This window comes from Oncorhynchus mykiss, chromosome 32 (assembly GCF_013265735.2).
Source record: "Oncorhynchus mykiss isolate Arlee chromosome 32, USDA_OmykA_1.1, whole genome shotgun sequence".
Lineage (NCBI taxonomy): Eukaryota > Metazoa > Chordata > Actinopteri > Salmoniformes > Salmonidae > Oncorhynchus > Oncorhynchus mykiss.
Genome location: NC_050572.1, coordinates 33,495,317 through 33,517,096, shown reverse-complemented (window position 1 = coordinate 33,517,096; position 21,780 = coordinate 33,495,317). Strand labels below are relative to the sequence as shown.

General features: G+C 42.1%; 1 protein-coding gene across 10 annotated transcripts; it reads right to left on the bottom strand.

The window, feature by feature from the left end:
- Window positions 1-426: 426 nt before the first annotated feature.
- On the bottom strand, window positions 427-18,217 carry LOC110488359 (zinc finger protein 384). Of its 10 annotated transcripts, none has more exons than XM_036970899.1 (12): window positions 18,065-18,217; window positions 16,695-16,762; window positions 16,145-16,394; window positions 15,813-15,935; window positions 15,357-15,395; window positions 10,574-10,725; window positions 10,293-10,369; window positions 9,889-10,113; window positions 6,598-6,765; window positions 5,993-6,071; window positions 5,603-5,761; window positions 427-3,380 (listed from the first exon to the last, which is right to left on the bottom strand). In XM_036970899.1, exons 2-12 carry the CDS (start codon window positions 16,755-16,757, stop codon window positions 2,982-2,984), a joined length of 1,734 nt encoding a protein of 577 aa, XP_036826794.1. In that variant the 5' UTR covers window positions 16,758-16,762; window positions 18,065-18,217; the 3' UTR covers window positions 427-2,981. The 10 variants fall into 10 exon arrangements, with proteins under 10 accessions (XP_036826794.1, XP_036826797.1, XP_036826795.1 ...); XM_036970902.1 differs by having other exon boundaries at window positions 16,223-16,394; XM_036970900.1 differs by lacking the exon at window positions 18,065-18,217 and adding an exon at window positions 17,431-17,953.
- Window positions 18,218-21,780: the final 3,563 nt, after the last annotated feature.

The following is a 21,780-nucleotide window of genomic DNA, read 5'->3' as shown; positions in this document are numbered from 1 at the left end:
GGAAAGAGCAGGTGTTCCTAATGTTTTGTATACTCACTGTATTTCATGACACTGCATTTCACCAGAGGAAAGGCAAGTGGTCATTCCTCATCCCCGTATGCATTGGCTGGTGCAATCAAGTTTCACCTCTGGGGGATTAATAAAGTACTATCTTATCTTATCGTCCAATCAATGTCTCAGATCAGTATGTTCAATGGAAATCCTCCAGATAGCACAGCGTGCTAGCCCTGTGTGTCTCATGGCATTGTCGGGTCTAGTGAGATGACTGATTCAGTATAGGAAGTGAGGCCGACAACCAACTTGCCTTATCCCCCACACACTGTCACCCTTGACCTCATCATCACCACACAAGATCGCATCTTATGTACTGATGATGTTACACAGAATAGTCTGTAATGTATTGAATTGTATATTTAATTTCATAGATTTTTTTTGTTGTTGTATTTATTTATGGGTTTTTTCTATGTAATTTGTCAGGAGCCTGAAGGCATGACCCATAACAGGTACTCCCGCTATGGATAAGTAACCAAACCAGGGACTGAACCAGAGGTTCAAAATATGTCCAAAGCATCAAAATAAGGGATATTTTGGATGTTGTAATTACTGTAGAACTGCCTCTACAGTACCTGTTTTAGTGAAGTATGTTAAAATGTCTGTTCAATTTAGCTTAAAACATGTTGTACTGTACTCAAAGATAAGAAAATCATATCTAAAATCAGCTGTTTCTGTCAAGTTGTCACATTTATCATACTTTCTTAAAGAACCTTCTGAGCTCAGCGTCTTGGTCTGGCTTTGTCAAAAAGCGTTTACCTTCAGTTGCATCACAAGACAAGAGTAATCAAACCTCCTTATCCTGACTAACACAATGTTACCCTGTTTCTGTGTTGCATCTTACTATAACCAGGACACAATCTACTTTCATGGTTGCCTCTTGTTTTACCAAGAAATAATACCAACAGTTGCTGTATTATATATTCTTAAATGGCATGTTTCAGTGAAAACCAAACCAAGCTTGGGAAAAAGTTACATACTATACATTTAATGAAAATAATGAGATGAATTCCATGGACTGGTTTCATGTCGTTTTCTTTGAGTTATATTAGAATAGTGTGTTGTTTACTTTGTTTTTGAAGACTTGCCAAAATTGTAATGTGTCTCTGTATTGTTTTCAAATGGCTGTGCACTAGTGTCATGAGGAACCTCAGACATTTGTATTTTGTAGGAAACATATACCCTTAAATGATATCAAATACAGAATTCCTTTGATTCTATTAACCACAACCCTCGTCTTCTTTGGTGCTTGTGTGTATGAAGGTTGTGAAATGGGCATGGCACAGGGGACACTAATGGCAAATTAGGGTCCCTAACACAATAACCCAGCATACACAATATTCCACACTATTTCAATGTATAATTTACCTGTGTACTGTACATTGATACAATACCTTCAAACTGACTGGCCACGGCATGCAGGAAAAGGTGAATCGGACAGAAAGATCGTCATCTCGACTGTCTCAATTTATTGTCCTTACGAGGAGAAACAGTCTGTTCATATGAATGTGTACTGTGCATATACAGCGAGTGTAGCATAAGGGTAGTTAATAACGGCATTAGGAGCGATAACAATAAGAATAATGAGAACTGTGTTATTTCAAAAGACACATAATGAAGTACAAGGAGTATACGTAAGATCACCGGCCAATCACAAGCCAGCTCAATAAATACACAGAGCAGAATAGAGCTCTGTGATTGGACGGGTTACAAATACATGTCAACGATTCATACTTTTGAAGTTATTTTGTTTTCTTTTTCATATGTATTTAGATCGCTGTTTTTTCTTTACAGAGGCAGTACATCATTCCCTTTTTTGAATGAAAAAAAAGTCACTTCTATATACAGTACCAGTCAAAAGTTTGGACACATACTCATTCCAGGGATTGTCTTTATTTTGACTATTTTCTATATTGTAGAATGATAGTGAAGACATCAACACTATGAAATAACACACATGGACTCATGTAGTACCCATGTAAAACCCTGGAATGAGTAGGCATGTCCAAACTTTTGAGTGGTACTGCATATCTACATAGATTACAGTATCTTCCAATGGATAATAATGAGGATAACATTGATAGTTGCGTACAATAAGAATAACGAAGGTACTAATACTCTGTATGAAAGGTTAAAAAAAAAAAAAAAAAAACCTGTTAAAAGTACCTCATTGTTTCAACACAATCTGCCTTTCTCCCCCATACCCCTTGCTTTGCAAGAATGAGTTGGGAATATAGAAAATGATCATTCTTAAATACAAAATCTGCTCTGTTTCTTGATGTTTCTTCTCACTCACTTTCCTTGCACAATCTTTTTACTTCCCCACGTCGTTGGTAGAAAAATACATACATATGATAATATACATACAACTAATAAGTGAAACAATGAGAAACCATGAGGGTAAAAATACAAGATTGATCAAGTGCCTTCTTTATATCAGCCCCCCCCCCCCCCCCCCCCCCCCCCCCCCCATCTCTTTTCGATGTCTTCTCCTTTAAGTGCCTTCTTTGAACCATTCATAGATCATCTCTTCATTCAATACTGGACTACATATCCCATACTTCCTCTTCATCTCAGGTTTCCTCTTCACGCCCTCCTTTCCTTCTCTGATTGGGTCTTGCATCGCCAAACCTCATTCTTCCATCCATTCCTTCGCCAACCACAAGGCAGTGTCGCTTTTACTTAGTCCTTTCTCCCTGTCAGTGTAGGCTGGTGGGAGGAAAAATCGGAGAACGGCCTCATTGAAATAGCTGGAATCAAACACATTGATTGTGTTTGACACAGTTCCATTTATTCCATTCCAGCCATTACAATGAGCCTATCCTCCCATTTAAAGTGACCCCAGCCTCCAACTCCCTCCCTCCCTCTCCATTCTGTCTATCTTCTGCTCTGTTCAAACTCCTCTCCTCCCCTCTGTCCATCCTCCCGCTCTATGAGTTCATGTGCTCCACCTGGATGGCTGAGGTGGACACGGTCAAGCAGAGGTCCTTATGGGCCGATAGATCAGCCACGCTGACTGGCTTGTACTGGATCTCGCCGGCCGACACCGTCTTGTACTGGTGCAGGTCGAAGGAGCATGGCACGCCCTCCGTCTGTGGGTAGCTGCCCTGCTGAGGGTTGTTGGGGTTCTGGGACTGGTTCTGCCCCGGGTTCTGGCCCGCCCCTCCAGGACCACCCACTACATTTGCCCCGCCTCCTCCTCTCCCACGGCCCCTCCCCCTGCCCCCTCCTCCGGGGGTGTGGCCCTGAGCCTGCTGGGCGGCGATGGCTGCCGCCACCGTGAGGGGGTCAGGGTTGTGCTTCCGCATGTGTTTCATCAGGTAGGTCTCCTGGAGAAGAGGAGTGGGGAGAAAGATGGTGAGGGAGGTGGACAGTGCAGTGAACTCTTACTATGCAGCGGGTCTTGGGGACAAAATGCAAGGGATTGGCAGCACCTACAGCTGAAGTCGGAAGTTTACATACACTTAAGTTGGAGTCATTAAAACTCGTTTCTCAACCACTCCACAAATTTCTTGTTAACAAACTATTGTTTGTCAAGTCGGTTAGGACATCTACTTTGTGCATGACAAGTCATTTTTCCAACAATTGTTTACAGACAGATTACTTCACTTATAATTCACAATTCCAGTGGGTCAGAAGTTTACATACACTAAGTTGACTGTGCCTTTAAACAGCTTGGAATATTCAAAGAAAATGATGTCATGGGTTTAGAAGCTTCTAATGGGCTAATTTACATAATTTGAGTCAATTGGAGGTGTACCTGTGGATGTATTTCAAGGCCTACCTTCAAACTCAGTGCCTCTTTGCTTGACATCATGGGAAAATCAAAAGAACTCAGCCAAGACCTCAGGAAGAAAATTGTGACCTCCACAAATCTGGTTCATCCTTGGTAGCAATTTCCAAACACCTAAACGTACCACATTCATCTGTATAAGCAATAGCACGCAAGTATAAACACCATGGGACCACGCAGCCGTCATACAGCTCAGGAAGGAGATGCTTTCTGTCTCCTAGAGATGAACGTACTTCAGTGCAAAAAGTGCAAATCAATCCCAGAACAACAGCAAAGGATCTTGTGAAGATGCTACGGAGGAAACAGGTACAAAAGTATCTATATCCACAGTAAAACGAGTCCTATATCGATATAACCTGAAAGGCCGCTGAGCAAGAAATAAGCCACTGCTCCAAAACTGCCATAAAAAAGCCAGACTACGGTTTGCAACTGCACATGGGGACAAAGATCGTACTTTTTGGAGAAATGTCCTCTGGTCTGATGAAACAAAAATATAACTGTTTAGACATAATGACCATCGTTATGTTTAGAGCAAAAAGGGGGAGGCTTGCAAGCCAAATAACACCATCCCAATCGTGAAGCACGGGGGTGGCAGCATCATGTTGTGGGGGTGCTTTGCTGCAGGAGGGACTGGTGCACTTCACAAAATAGATGACATCATAAGGAACGAAAATTATGTGGATATATTGAAGCAACATCTCAAGACATCAGTCAGGAAGTTGAAGCTTGGTCGCAAATGGGTCTTCCAAATGGACAATGACCCAAAGCATACTTCCAAAGTTGTGGCAAAATGGACAACAAAGTCAAGGTATTGGAGTGGCCGTCACAAAGCCCTGACCTCAATCCTATAGAAAATTTGTGGGCAGAACTGAAAAAGCGTGTGCGAGCAAGGAGGCCTACAAACCTGACTCCGTTACACCAGCTCTGTCAGGAGGAATGGGACAAAACTCACCCAACCTAATGTGCGAAGCTTGTGGAAGGCTACCCAAAACATTTGACCCAAGTTAAACAATTTAAAAGCAATGCTACCAAATACATAATTGAGTGTATGTAAACTTCTGACCCACTGGGAATGTGATGAAAGAAATAAAAGCTGAAATAAATCATTCTCTCTACTATTATTCTGACATTTCACATTCTTAAAATAAAGTGGTGATCCCAACTGACCTAAGACAGGGAATTGTTACTAGGATTAAATGTCAGGAATTGTGAAAACTGAGTTTAAATGTATTTGGCTAAGGTGTATGTAAACTTCGACTTCAACTGTACATACAAACTCAGTCATTTGTAGTCTATGCAAATTACTGGAAGGAAATATGGGCCAAGCGTATATAAACTACAGTAGAGGGGGGAGCAGTGTTTTTAACTACATAGCCAAACGCCAATCTGTACAGTCCTATACAACACTATAGGTTACCATCAAGCCAAACTACTGCGTGTACTTGTTCATCTACTCTTCTACTGGTTGTTCAACTGTTTTCACTACCAACCAACTTACAGTAACCTGAAGTACTGTAGTCCTTCAAGTAATCTAATATTGCAGTTACTGAAAGAAGTACATACAATGAATTAATCTCCACAATGCTCTAGCCCCTCCCCTAAAATATGACATTGCTGAACACCACTTTCATTCACCAGGCCCCTCACAAGTGGGGAGGCCCCGCATCTAGAAAGCAAAAGTGGGTGTGACTCTTTTAAAAGGGGTTGGACTTCATGTAGTTGAGGAGGTAGAGGTTTTAGGGTGATTGGCAGGCGTACCGAGGTGTAGGCGCGGTTGCACAGGCCACAGGAGTAAAGCTTGGCGTGTTTGACCGTGTGAGTGGTCAGGTGCACCTCCAGACTGGCCGCATCTGTGTAACCGCGGTTACAGTTGTGGCACTTATACGGCTTGTCTTTGTTGTGCTGCCGGCGGTGAGACTGGGGTAAGCAGCAATGTAAGAGTTAATACATTATGATTATTGTGACTATAACGTTATCATGCCTACATCATATCATTATGCTTATGTTATTAACTGTACATAATTCATTTAAAGATAAGTTAATTTTTGCTATGAGAAACTTACAACCAAATAAATTGAACTTGAGATGATTATTGTCCAAATTTGAGATCTATTGGACTTGTGAATTGGATGTAGAAGTCCTGCCTACCTGTAAGTTGGACAGCTGAGTGAATGCTTTCTCACAGCCAGGATGGATACACTTGTAAGGTCGATCCCCCGTGTGGATCCTATGGAAGTGAAACACAGTCTGTAATGAACTACAGCTCCCCGAAAACCCCAGTAGCCTGACTACTTTCATTACAGTGTCACTCACTCCAAGGAACTGACAGGAAAGATGGAAAGAGAGAGATCCAATCCCAAATCAACCACACTATCCAATGGTCTGTCTTGACGGCCCCTCATAGATAGAGTTTCCACCATAATACTCACTGGTAAATCCAACCAGTCCATTCAGATGTCAAAGTGTAAGGGATAGGTATATTGGCAACAGCCTCATGTCCAAACTGATGCTGACATGAGGGAGGAGCTAGAAAATGTAGCAAACTCTAATGAGACTTGTAATCACATCAATTTATCCTAAACGCTTTATTAAATAACTCTGTGGGTTGTTTTGAAATTGAGCAAGAAGATAAAAGAATGAGAGACAACGATTGAGAAGGAAAGAGAGAAAAAAGCAAAAAAAGAGGAGTAGATGGAACTAGAGAGGGTGTGTGATGACATGACTGCCCACTGTCCCTGTTTAGTAGTGTTTACCTGTGGTGTTGCTGTAAGTGACTGAGCTGCCTGAATGTTTTCTGGCAGAAGGAGCAGGTGTAGGGCTTGGACCCGCTGTGGATGCGGATATGCTGGGCAAGGTAGCTGGAGTTGGAGAACGATTTGGAGCAGTGGGGACACTTGTGCGGTTTGCCCTCAGTGTGGTTTCTAACAAGGGGATGGGGAGATGGAGAGAGAAAAAAGAGAGAGATTTATAATGTATCAAATCAGCGACAAATTATCCTGAGATCAAATCATAATCAAATCACCCCAAATCAAGTTTAGAGCAGTTTGATTGACAGTGTGCACTTTTTTGTTGTTGCTGTGTCTGAGCTGCAAAACACAGTACGAAAACAGACAGCAGGCAGTCCCCCTTTCCTTTCTCTCTCTCTCTCCACCTATGGTATGCTAACGATATTGTATGGTAATTCTACAGGCCTACAACTTAGACATTTGAGTGAAGGCATGTGCTCGCCTTTCTCTTGAAACATAAGGCAAAAAACTGTGAGGGGCATGTGAGGGAGGAAATGCAATAGAGAAGGCAAGGGGAGCACTTTATTCTAACAGAACAGTGAGGGTGGGAGGAAGGGAAAAGCAATTTATTTAATTCCTCAAACATTCAAGAAACCAAAGACTGGTTGTAGAGATGGTGCACAGATAGAACTGAAAGTGTCAGGGAAAGGCATCCAAATAAAATGAAGAACTCAATATGGAAAGATGTAGTCTTTGGATATCTAAATGTACAGATAGAGCCATATTATTTGTCTGAAATAAAAACATTTACGTTATGATGCTCTTTCAGGGATAGTTTACCCAAAATGACATCATTTCCCCAAAGATGGACGTGACTTATTAGTCTTTGCTATGGTTCTCCAGCCATCTAAAAGGAAGAATGCAATCTGTCACTTTCAAAGAAGTTAACCCCTCTTCAGATCAAATGTGGTGTTCCACAGGGATCGATGCTTGGACCTCTATTATTTCTAGTTTACCAAACGCATAAAAACTACTTTTTCAGATTGTGTTTGTCAATAACATAAGCAACTTTAATTCCCCCCAAAATCTGAAAAATACACATAAAAACTATAGCCTCCAAGATAGCAAACAACGCATACACGTATTGTGATCTCCCTTGAATAAAACCACGGCACTCAATCTGTACTACACTTGAAGCCTGAACTGTGCTTTTTTGACCTCCCCTACACATTTTGTTTTTAACCTAGCACTGAATGTTGTGTCAAAAATCTTTGTCTATGTCTCTGGTAATGGTTATATACGGTATCACTGCCTTCCATATGTTCCTGCTTGTATGTACAGTACCAGTCAAAAATTTGGTCACACCTACTCAATCTAGGGTTTTTATTTATTTTGACTATTTCCTACATTGTAAAATAATAGTGAAGTCATCAAAACTATGAAATAACACATATGGTAGTAACCAAAAAAGTGTTAAATGATTCAAAAAATATTTAGCATTGATGACTGCTTTGCACACTCTTGGCATTCTCTCAACCAGCTTCACCTGGAATGCTTTTCCAACAGTCTTGAAGGAGTTCCCACATATGCTGAGCACTTGTTGGCTGCTTTTCCTTCACTCTGCGGTCCGACTCATCCCAAACCATCACAATTTGGTTGAGGTCGGGGGATTGTGGAGGCCAGGTCATCTGATGCAGCACTCCACCACTCTCCTTCTTGGTCAAATAGCCCTTACACAGCCTGTAGGTGTGTTGGGTCATTGCCCTGTTGAAAAACAAATCATAGTCCCACTAAGCCCAAACCAGATGGGATGGCATATCGCTGCAGAATGCTGTGGTTGCCATGCTGGTTAAGTGTGCCTTGAATTCTAAATAAATCACAGACAGTGTCACCAGCAAAGCATCCCCATACTATAACACATCCTCCATGCTTTATGGTGGAAAATACACATGCAGAGATCATCCTTTCACCCACACCGCGTTTCACAAAGACACAGCGGTTGGAAACAAAAATCTCCAATTTGGACTCCAAACCAAAGGACCACATTTCCACCGGTCTAATGTCCATTGCTCCCAGTTCTTGGCCCAAGCAAGTCTCTTCTACTTATTGGTGTCCTTTAGTAGTGGTTTCTTTGCAGCAGTTTGACCATGAGGACCTGATTCACACAGTCTCTCTGAATAGGTGATGTTGAGATGTGCTTGTTACTTGAACTCTGTGAAGCATTTATTTGGGCTACAATCTGAGGCTGGTAACTCTAATGACCTTATCCTCTGCAGCAGAGGTAACTCTGGGTCTTCCTTTCCTGTGGCGGTCCTCATGAGAGCCAGTTTCATCATAGCGCTTGATGATTTTTGCGACTGCACTTGAAGAAACGTTCAAAGTTCTTGACATTTTCCAGATTGACTGCCCTTGTCTTAAAGTAATGATGGACTGTCGTTTCTCTTTGTTTATTTGAGCTGTTCTTGCCATAATATAGACTTGGTCTTTTACCAAATATCTTATGTATATCACCCCTACCTCAAGCTGGTTTAGAGAATGCCAAGAGTATGCAAAGCTGTCATCAAGGCAAAGTTAGGCTAAAAGTTAGGCTAAATTAATCCATATGTGTTATTTCATCATTTTGATATCTTCACTATTATTCTACAATGTAGAAAATAGTAAAAATAAAGAAAACCCCTGGAATGAGGTGTATCCAAACTTTTGACTGGTACTGTAAGTGAACGTGTGGAACCGAGAGCGAGGAAGCAGACAGTCAGAAAAGTCAAATGAGGGATAAGGATGAGATGGATACCACAAAATGAAGAGGGCACACGCAAAGAAATCAACAGAAGCAAGGATATAACTGAACAAATTCATCAAATTTCACAAAAAGCAATTTGGCAAGAAAAAACATGTCAAACAGCACACACTCTGCTTAGAAAAGTGGTGACATTTCGACAAGAGAGGAAAGAGGTGGTGCTGCTTTGTCACACGTCACCAGAAACATCACTATTGGGCTTGTTTATTCTAAATCTGCAGTCATAGATGAAGTACAATAAGACGTTTTTAAATCAGTATTCTTGGGGGTAACAATGTATTATTTGCATTGTCAAAATAAAAACCCATGTATCTAATGCAGAGTAGTTACTCATATTGTAATGGTCAAATTCAAAGCCAAATGTGGAAAGGTACATTGGTATCAATATCCCTGAATTTGTAATGATAGTCTTTACTACCAGCCCTTCATTCTTGTGTGACGGCCTATACTCTGCAGTCACACACCTATTCCCTGAAATCAATCATCACACACACTCACACACGCCAGGGAGGCAGCAGTACCGTGTGTGCTGCTGTAAGTGACTGAGCTGCCTGAATGTTTTCTGGCAGTAGGAGCAGGTGTAGGGCTTGGCCCCGCTGTGGATGCGGATGTGCTGGGACAGGTAGCTGGAGTTGGCGAACGACTTGGAGCAGTGGGGGCACTTGTGCGGCTTGGCCTCCGTGTGAGACTTGGCGTGGATCTGCATGTCCGACTTACTGAAGAACGTCACCGCACACATCCGGCACCTGGAATATGGGTATGAGAGAGTGGCAGGTGGTGGAAATGGAGAGAAAACAAGAAGAACAGAGATACTGTATAGACACGGGGATACGTTGAATGGGGAATACATTACAGGTTCAACTTGGGTAACAAATTGTGAGAGTTAAGGGGTAAAAAGTATGTAAGCACAAAGCCTCTAATCTACCTGTATGATTTGGTCCCATCTTTGTTCCCATGCTCATCCTCATCATTTGATAAGTCATAATGGTCGGCAGTGTGGTGCTGTAAACAAACAATATTTGTTTTTATAAACAACACTTTGCTTCACTAATCCTGAAATAATGACACTACATTACGTAGCCTTAACATATTTTATCACTATGGATTGGATTGACTGGGGAGTTGATCTAAACACAACATAATACTCAACATAACTTCTGTAGAGGCTTAGTTCTTATGTGACATCCCTTAGCGACTCTCAATCACCTGTCCCCCAGCAGCCAGGTGTGCCAGAATCAACGCATCACTTCCTGGGGGGAGGGTGGCGCCCGCCCTCGACATCATTGACTTCTTCTTCCTGCCCCGCTTCCCGGGCGTTGGCATGACAGCAGGAGGGATGACCAAATCCTCTTTCTTGCCTGAAACAGGTACAAAAAAACGGGATGGGGAAAGGAGGGATGGAGGGAAGGGGAGAGAACGGGGGGGATACAGCTTTGATTAAAAGACACCAAACACCACACTACATATCCCTTGGGCCTCTTCTTGGTGAGTATCATCCAAAACGGTGTCTCCAGGTATGCAATGGTGAAAGCAACAACGTGTAAGTGGTATACAGTGCCTTGCGAAAGTATTCGGCCCCCTTGAACTTTGCGACCTTTTGCCACATTTCAGGCTTCAAACAAAGATATAAAACTGTATTTTTTTGTGAAGAATCAACAACAAGTGGGACACAATCATGAAGTGGAACGACATTTATTGGATATTTCAAACTTTTTGAACAAATCAAAAACTGAAAATTTGGGCGTGCAAAATGATTCAGCCCCTTTACTTTCAGTGCAGCAAACTCTCTCCAGAAGTTCAGTGAGGATCTCTGAATGATCCAATGTTGACCTAAATGACTAATGATGATAAATACAATCCACCTGTGTGTAATCAAGTCTCCGTATAAATGCACCTGCACTGTGATAGTCTCAAAGGTCCGTTAAAAGCGCAGAGAGCATCATGAAGAACAAGAAACACACCAGGCAGGTCCGAGATACTGTTGTGAAGAAGTTTAAAGCCGGATTTGGATACAAAAAGATTTCCCAAGCTTTAAACATCCCAAGGAGCACTGTGCAAGCGATAATATTGAAATGGAAGGAGTATCAGACCACTGCAAATCTACTAAGACCTGGCCGTCCCTCTGAACTTTCAGCTCATACAAGGAAAAGTCTGATCAGAGATGCAGCCAAGAGGCCCATGATCACTCTGGATGAACTGCAGAGATCTACAGCTGAGGTGGGAGACTCTGTCCATAGGACAACAATCAGTCGTATATTGCACAAATCTGGCCTTTATGGAAGAGTGGCAAGAAGAAAGCCATTTCTTAAAGATATCCATACAAAGTGTCGTTTAAAGTTTGCCACAAGCCACCTGGGAGACACACCAAACATGTGGAAGAAGGTGCTCTGGTCAGATGAAACCAAAATTGATATTTTTGGCAACAATGCAAAACGTTATGTTTGGCGTAAAAGCAACACAGCTCATCACCCTGAACACACCATCTCCACTGTCAAACATGGTGGTGGCAGCATCATGGTTTGGGCCTGCTTTTCTTCAGCAGGGACAGGGAAGATGGTTAAAATTGATGGGAAGATGGATGGAGCCAAATACAGGACCATTCTGGAAGAAAACCTGATGGAGTCTGCAAAAGACCTGAGACTGGGACGGAGATTTGTCTTCCAACAAGACAATGATCCAAAACATAAAGCAAAATCTACAATGGAATGGTTCAAAAATAAACATATCCAGGTGTTAGAATGGCCAAGTCAAAGTCCAGACCTGAATCCAATCGAGAATCTGTGGAAAGAACTGAAAACTGCTGTTTACAAATGCTCTCCATCCAACCTCACTGAGCTCGAGCTGTTTTGCAAGGAGGAATGGGAAAAAATTTCAGTCTCTTGATGTGCAAAACTGATAGAGACATACCCCAAGCGACTTACAGCTGTAATCGCAGCAAAAGGTGGCGCTACAAAGTATTAACTTAAGGGGGCTGAATAATTTTGCACGCCCAATTTTTCAGTTTTTGATTTGTTAAAAAAGTTTGAAATATCCAATAAATGTCGTTCCACTTCATGATTGTGTCCCACTTGTTGTTGATTCTTCACAAAAAATACAGTTTTATATCTTTATGTTTGAAGCCTGAAATGTGGCAAAAGGTCGCAAAGTTCAAGGGGGCCGAATACTTTCGCAAGGCACTGTATAACCCCATAACACTGAGGCATTTTAATCTCTTCACCCATGTCATGACTATCCTGTGAGGATCCGAATGGGTCATATCAGCTTGGCAAGGGATAACAGTAACCACAGAGGGGGGAGAAGGGAGCTGGTGGGTGGTTGACACCTCACACCCTGTTGTATATTAAAGGAGAGGAGATCTAGAGTCTCCCTCTCCAAAATTCACACAGGAATGTTAATTTGTCTCCAGAGACCGTTTTCCCGCTGAAACTCTTAACATGTTAACATATAACTAACATAGAACGTGTGGAATGGTCAGAGATGATCTAAAGAATAATAATGTCATATGGGTTGTTATTTTGTGATGTCATTAAAAAGGTTATAAAGGAAATACTGTAACTTGAAAAGTATATACACTACATGTACGAAGTCTCCATCCTCTACTTTGTATATGAAATATGAAAAACGATTCATGTATTTTTGTTAAGATAGGAATGTGATTTTAGGAGCCATAAGAGATAATTTATCTTGAATAAACATTGCACAGTAAGTAGCCACGCACCGAGTGAGGTCAGATAGCATGTCAGCTTGACATAACCATCCCTTTTGACATGAGTTCATAAAAGGATTGGTAAAGAAATTAACATTTAGTCCAGGAAAGACCAGGAGTTGCAACCCACGTCTAGCGTGGTTTGAACCCTGAATCTCAACACGAGGTTGAAACAATAACGTCACCTTCCGGACAATCACTGGTACGGCTGATTAGCTGTCCGGAGTAAAATCTCTTTGAAAGTGAATTTAAGTTGGACTATTCTTTCAAATCACCATAGTGCGCTACTCTCATCACAGCACTGGAACCATCGACACGGCTGGCTAGCCTATCTTCAAAGAAGCTTCAGGAGAAAATGAGAGAACAGAGAAACACCTTTTGGACAATCAGAGCCTTACAAGCGTGCCGAGGAAAAGCCCAACACCCTTCCTAAGGAGGCCTGGTTCAGACAGAGAGATAAACGGCAAACGAAGGCATTCACTTGTAAATACATTCATGATTTCTTACTCCAAACGGGCGGCAGTTCGTGTGCAAAGTATATGATTACTGTGAGAGTAGTTCCTAAAACGTATTAACGATAAGTGTCTCTTTCTCTCTCTCCCCCTCCATTCCATCTCCTTTGTAACAAGCCACCATAGGTTGTGTCAGTCCGCTAGGGACCTTTTCCTAATGTAGTAAGTGTGTATGTTTATCCTGTGTTATTTATTTACCAGCTAACTTAATGATAATTAAACCAATTTGTGTAGTACCAAATCATAAGGCTGGGGTTTTGCAGATGCAGGAGGTTACGACTGTTCAGAATTACTTTCTTATTTAACCTTTATTTAACTAGGCAAGTCAGTTAAGAACAAATACTTATTTACAATGATGGCCTACCGGGGAAGAGTGGGTTAACTGCCTTGTTCAGGGGCCGAATGACAGATTCTTACCTTGTCAGCTCGGAGATTCGATCCAGCAAACTTACTGTCCCAACGCTCTAACCACTAGGCTAACTGCCACCCCTGGCTAGCTTGTCTTCAAAGAAGAATGATGATATGATATGAGGTTATGATTAATACGTTGACTGTTTTATGGTTTTGATAGGTAAAGACCTTTAGAGTTTAATTCGGGAGATGGTAACTCTTTAAACAACCGCTCTTGTGGTGCCCCAAATTCCTAATGAGTTAATTGTTACATGATTAATTTAAAATCGGGTAACAATTAAACATAGTTAGTTGATTCGATAAATAACAGTCAACAGATTAATGAAAGTAATGTCACAACACCCATATATTGAAATACCTGACAGACTTCATCGCTGCAAAAATAATAGTTTACACTCAACTGCCTATTTCGACAGCATTGCACAGTTACACAACTAACCAAAATTGATTTTGCTTTTTGAATGGGCCAGATGTTGTCGTTTTTTATATTTTGGACATTAATCCAAGACAATGGTTTTGATCAATCTTTGGATGATCACATTCATGAATGGAATAGCACCACCAGAGAACATGGCGGTGTACTCCAGATCACTCCATTGGTCCTCCAGATAACTTGCTTGGACCATTAGTGGATGTGCATCAGATCATATTCCTAGACTTTCAGATATCATTTTTGGAGTCTCAGATAACTCAGATAACTCTACTAGACCATCAATAGGTCGCAGATCTGATCATCTTCATAATATGTTGTGAGATTTATAGTGTGAGCTTAAGTCCAGTAAAACATTACATCCAAGACATTTTCTTTGCAGCTTATAACAGGCCTTTCAGCAGCGTTTCTCAAACTAGGGGGTCGCCTGATTTGAAAATGGTGTGGCGAAAGAAACTCTGAAATAAACAACTGCACTTGGTTCATAGAACTGGGGTTACGTCAGTAACCTCCGATAGCCGCTAGATGCGGTTGTAATAAACAGAGTGGTTTCTGTTTTCTCACTACAATTGTGGCGCTATCTTTTAAAGGATTTAAGCTACAACATATGACCCCATCACTGAAACATAAGACGTACAGTGGTTCCTCCATTAAAAGTTGCGAGCTTACACCGCGGGACTTAAAGGTAATTTGTGGTTTAGTACAGTACCCTCCACGCAGACAAGTCATTTAGAAAGCAACTCAACTGCACATCCAAACCAGCAATCAAACAGTTCAGAGTGCAAGTAAACACAACACAACCACAAGACTGAACCTGGGCTACGGTTGCAGGGCTTTGCTGCTAAGCAGTAGGGATGGTTGATGGCATATGGGGAGGGAGTAGTCAGCTAGTTGGGGCAGGGTGGAGGGGAGATGGAGGTGGGTACTCACTGTGGCTGTAGAAGTAGAGAGAGGAGTGCTGGCTGCTCTCTGACAGAAACCGAGAGAAGAGAACACACTCAACACACGGAGCTCACTACCCGGCTCGCTCCCTCTCGCTCACACCGCAGAGGGTGGGGGGGGGGGGGGCTGGATCAGGTCATGGGTTAGTGGTTGGCTGCTGGCAACGCGTTGCAGGGGTTAGCTCAAGCAGCAATGAGTGTGTTACTGTGTGTGAGTGTTGAGTCTAAAAGACTTTAGAACGTGGTGCCCCCCTTGCTGGGCAAGCCCATATCAACCATATTTTTTTAATGCTCCAATGAATGTACAGTATGTGTGTATGTGCCAGTGAGTCTGCTACGGTTGTTGATAAGCCAGGACAGGTTTGCAAGCTGCTCAGGCACACAACCTATCATAATGTGGGGGGGAAAGGTAAACAGGTTTGGGGGGACGGGGTGGAGGTTTTACCTGTGTTTGTGGGGTGCAGTGAGGACACTATCATGGTGGTGGCAGGGGGTCCGGACACAAAAGATTGTGTGGAGGTGGGTTGAGAGACCAGGGTGCCTTGGGGAGTGGTTATCACTAGCCCCGCTAAGAGGGAGAGAGAGACTGTGACCTGACTGCACCACGCCCCTCCAAGAGAGAGCTGAGGCACACACTAGACACCCAATGAAATACAGAGAACGTTTGACAGACATCACTATAACATGATTAAGCCAGACAGAAACAGGGAAGAGATACACATAGAACAACCACAGAGGATCGCCAGACAAACGGACACTGGTGTTTCGTCTTCTCACCTGCCGTCATGATGCCCGCGGACTGGACGGGCACCACCGTGATATTCTGTGAGGTGTGCGGCTGGTGCAGGTGCCCACCTATGGCGTTCAATTGGACGCCTCCACCTTCCTGTTTGGGCACCACCCGGCCTCCAGCGTCCATGGTGAGCACGGCGGTGGGATAGTGCGAGGAGTGAGGGAACGATGGAGAACCCTTATTGTCTGGACTCAACTGCTCCTTCATCTTGTTCAGGAACATGGCATTTTCAATCTATAGTGGAGGTGGAAGGTGGATAGGAAAGGAGAGGAGGGAAAGAGAAAGACAGGCAATAGAGAGAATGGGTGAGATGCCAATGGGAAATAAGTAGAGGTGGTAGAGGTTGATAAGGGAAGTGGGAGAGAGGAGGGGTAGAAGTTATCATTTAGGGAGGCTCATTGTTTTGTTACTTACACATGAATTACAGTGAATTGTATGTTTTTCCATCCTCACCTAAGGTGTAAGCTCATTATTAGTGCCAACTAAAATGTATTATGTACAATTCAAGATAAGGTCCAGTAATAAGGTTTCTACCTGTCCTTGTACTGTAGGAACGGGAGACCAAAAGTATGATGAGTTGAAATGGGAATCTTCCATTATTTCTGTAATTGAAAAGCAACATGACTTATAAACACCTGCTCGCTCGTTGTCGTCAATTAAAATGAGACCATGCCCATCTCAACTGATGTCTGGCAAAAGTTCTTGGTCTCTTGCAACTGCTAAGCATATCCAAGAAGTTGAGTAAAAGAAAGAGTTTTTCTCAAGGGAATGGGGAACGTTGAATGATACAAATGTTTTTTCTTCACTGGTATGCATTTTTCCCACTGCCAATAATTTAACTAAGATTTTAAAAAAAGTGTGAACCATATTGTATGGAGCCATATTGTATGTAAGAGTCCGTGGCCCCCAGACAGAGTGTTGCTGTTGGTCAGGATTGTAAATGGCATGTTATTATTCACATACAAGTAAATGCATGCAGAGCGCAGTAGTGGGGGTGTACAAGAAAGTATGTTTCATCAATGGCTACTTAAAACTTATAACAGTCTACAGATAACAAAAAATTAGGGATACATTATATTGCATACATAATAGAATATTTAACAGAAATATTTAAATATGCCATGCATGGAGTGGGCACTATAAATATTAAGGAATAATGAAAGTCAAGTCTGTCATTGAAAATCATCCAGCTAGTAGGTGTAGAACAGTGGAAGTTATTTATTGTAGATTTGTAACTCAATACACCAGCAACAGAGAGGTGTCTGCTAACCATTCTGAAGTGGAACATTGAGTTCTGTCAAGTTATAGTAAGTCCTATCCCAGGCCAGGGCACACACACACAAGACAGCTTGCCAGCCAACGGGATAGCCGCCGACCGTCACCTAACGTTACAATAAAACACTCGCCTACCCTTTCTTTCAGCTAAATGTCTGGTGGCAAGCTTGATAGACTGCTATTGATGTTAACTAGCGAGTTAATTATCTAGCAACAACAGGAGTGAAATCTGAGCTAGTTAGTTAACGTAGAAGCTAGATAGCTCCTTGAGGTTAGCTGACTAGCTAACTTGCCTCCATTAATTTCAGCTTTTGTTAGCTAGCTTGCTACTATGCGGCCTATTTTTAAAGTCGACAATAAACAAATGCACTCCCGCTTGAAAACAACAATGCCACAACCCCTTAAGCCTCCATCCCTCTCCCTGTTCATCACACTGAGAAAATAAAAAAACAAAAAAAACCTCACGAATAAAAAAAACACAGAAAAAAACGTCGACGCCAATGCCCCTGTGCGAGACGCAGCTTCATGCAGACTTCCGGCTGTCCAGATAGAGGAAAGCAGCAGCTCGTATGAGCTGCTCTGTCACACAGAAATAATTAACGATTGAGTAATAACTCGATGTTAATTACCGGTGTTGTCGATTCCCTCTCAACCCCGGGGGTCCCGCGGGTCGGGACAGTTCGGAAACTCAGTCCAAATCCGCCCGAACCCTCAGATTCGCCGATTTTTTTCCACTAGATTTTTTTTCTTTTTCCCTCTTGTGGGTCTGCTCCGCTCTACACTTCCGGTGCCGATACATTGATTTCCGGTCCTTGGAGTCCTGTACAGAACTCTTAAAATGTATATAATCATATATTGTATGAATATTTAGTTTAATTTATGACTATATGGAATTTACTGTCGGTAGCCTTCCACTATCAATGATGGCTAATACAGGTATGCCACAGTACAGGCAAAGACACTGGTCCCCAAACTGGAATCCTGGTCCAGTTTCCAACAAGGTGCAAGAAAAAAAAAGAAGCTCCCCCATCAGATATTGTTCCCCCACTATATTGCAGCGAACAGAGGGAGCGGGAAGTGCACCCTGGTCTCCGGCGTGAATACCCTGGTCTCTCCATCAAGTCTATAGGTTTAACCCACTTGATGGGAAATGTAATGTGGCTCATATAGCGAGGATTGCTACACTGCCCTCTCTGAATGGGAAGCCACGTCCCCTTAATTCGACTAGACTCAGCCCCCTCATGTCCCGGACTGTGTGTTACGATGACCCAATGGCCACCATCCCACTTCTGACACCAATGTAGCGAACGCAAAGAGCAGGAAACAAATCCTGGTCTCTGGCATGAAAGTCAAACACTCTAAGCATCGCCCCAATATGGTTAACCCACTTGGTGTAAATTGTACCATGGCTCATATAGCGAGGATCGCTACAATATACTGTTCTCTATCAGATACTGCTTTCCCATCATAAAGGCCTACTGTTGTTCCCCCATCATGGCCATAATTGACATTGCTGCATGTGAAATGAACAACAGCTGAACATGATGGCCTTAACCTGCTTCATTCCTGCTGAGACATTACCACGCACCAGGCAACCCTAAATAGCCTGGGATACATGGGTCCAAGTCAGCAAAATATCACTAAAACCATCCAAATGCAAAACCACCTTCACCAAAAGACCTCAACCCATAATAACCTTACTGTGTATAGAATACGTGCCCCAGATCACCCACCCAAGGAGCAACCCTGCTTAGCTTCAGGGGCAACCCAGCGGGTGGGATGGCATGGCTGCTGGCAATCTATAGGAAACCAACTCCAAAATGTTTTCCTCTGATGGCTCAAAAGACTAGGAGTTTCCAGGGAGGATCTCACCAATACTACTCTGGGTGCATCCACCCGATGCAACCCAAACAGTACATATGCAGCCCCAGCTGGTCTTTGATCCCTGTTATAGCTCCCTAACAACAGCTCTAACATAATGTGATAGGAAGTGAAAAGTTGTTATTGAGTATACAGGTATCTTAAACAATAGTAGCCTATCTGATGGGGGAACATAATGGGTGAACAGTATTTGCTAGGGAACAGTACATGATGAGAGAACAATGCATTTTAGGTCCAGTAGGTTTTGATCATTGTGAAAATGTATAGTATTTTATATCCATAACATAATAATCATAATTCATTCCCCCCCAAAAAGTTTGCCAATGTGTTGTGGAAATATTGTGGGTAAAAAAGCTAGATTTTAATGAGTTCAAACAGATAATGAAAACTGGTTTACGTAATAATTCAAATGTAGACTAGAAAGTGATTGTGTGAATCCATCTTTGTTTTTGTTTTCTCTCAATTCCTTCTTGACTGTATCTGACCGAAGTTCCATATTAATTTTGCTCATATGTCCACATTTAATTTTATAGAGACAAGCTGATGATTCAGAGCTATATTTGTATTTTATATTCGATATCAGAATACATTTCATTGATCCAACGACTGATCTGATCAATGGATTTTCTGTATTGGGAATGGAATTGGCGAAAAATTGCCCATCCCTTGAACGACTATCATTTACGTTGGATTGGGTAGTAAAGCAAAATGAAGGCGGGATTGTGTTTCCTGTAACGGGATGTTATAGAGTCAACCAATTACATTGGACGGTGTAAATTCAAACGGGTGTGGTGTCTGTAGCGAAACCAGTGTGAACGCGCTGATTGGTAAGTAAATATTGCTCAATTCAAATTTGTGAAATGTCTTGTTTATATGTTTGTAAGGCTGTTGAATTTTGTATGTCTGTTATGGCTTTGCCGTTCCCTCAGCTTTATCACGACTTGCTGGGTGTGTAAAGTTAGCCAACTAAGGTTGGCTATTTAGTTAGCTATTGTAAAGTAAGCCAGTTAATTTTAGTTACTCTAACCACATATTATTATAGTAAACTACACTCCTGCTAGCTTGCTATTTTCACACAAATAAAACATGGATCTCTAGCTACATGAATCTATACGAAGTTGCAGTTCGTAATTCAACCCACCATTCTACTTGGCTTGCTAACGTTAACGAGCCAATGGTTTCTTTTTAACTAGCCATATGTCATGCCATTGATTCCATTATGGTTAACGTTACATGTTGACCCCTCTGTTTAGGTACATACAAATCCAAGTCATATGAATAAAGAGGTGAGTGGGACTCTGATATAACTAGCTAGCTATCAACCTAACGTTGGGTGAATTGGGTGATTTTGGATATCATCAAGCTTAGGCCAGGAACTAGTCAGTTTACTCTCTCTTTCTCTGTTGACAACTACAGAAAAACATGTAGCTAAATGGAGTGCCTTCTGCAATCTGTTATCACGTTGTAACATTAGATTAAAAAATATATATATATATATATTTCACTAACAAATATTCCTCCCTCTGCTGCCTACCAGTCATGTCTGGTAAAAGAGTCCTCCTCTAGCAACAGCAGTGAAAGCATGAACTCTGACCAACAACCTGTTCAGGTGTGGCTATCTTCTGCAAAACTGTAATACAGGCACTGATGACAAACATGTTAAAATACTTTATACAGTTCAAACAGTTAGATGTGTCCGGTTTCCAATGTGTCCTTATTTACCAGTAAAAAAAAAATGCCTCCTTTAGAAAAAGATGCGAAGGGTTGATTCTGACCCAAAGAGGAGACAGGCCGTTAATGCGATGGGAACAAAGAGGCCCCCTCCACTCAAGCGAGCTGTTAGTGACTGGTCCTCTCAAACACTTAATTGACTGGCTTGGTCAATGTCATCACCTCTTGTTTATTATAGTTTTAGCACAGTCTTTCTGTAATTCCTGTATGTGGTTTAATTTAAAAAAAAATATTAGGTCTCTTGCTCCTTCCCTTCCTCTCTTAGCAGTCAAACTGATTCGCCTCACAAGAGCAGCCACTATAGCTGCTGCTCCGTCTAGAGGTGAGGTGCTGTGTATTGAGAAAGATATAAATATATTTATAGCTAGCCGTACCAGTCTACTGTCTTGTTTGTAGGGCTGACCCAATTTAGTCGACTGGTGATTGTTTGGTCGACCGAGATTTCTTTAGTCGAGCAGTAGAGAAAAAATCACTGTGGAGGCTGTGGGGGTGGCACAGGCCATCTGTCTAAGATGTGCTACTGAAATTGTAAACTCAGCAAAACAATAAACGTCCTCTCGCTGTCAACTGCGTTTATTTTCAGCAAACTTAATGTGTGTGAATATTTGAACATAACATGAACATAACAAGATTCAACAACTGAGACATAAACTGAACAAGTTCCACAGATGTGACCAACAGAATGGAATAATGTGTCCCTGAACAAAGGGGAGGTCAAAATCAAAGTAACAAT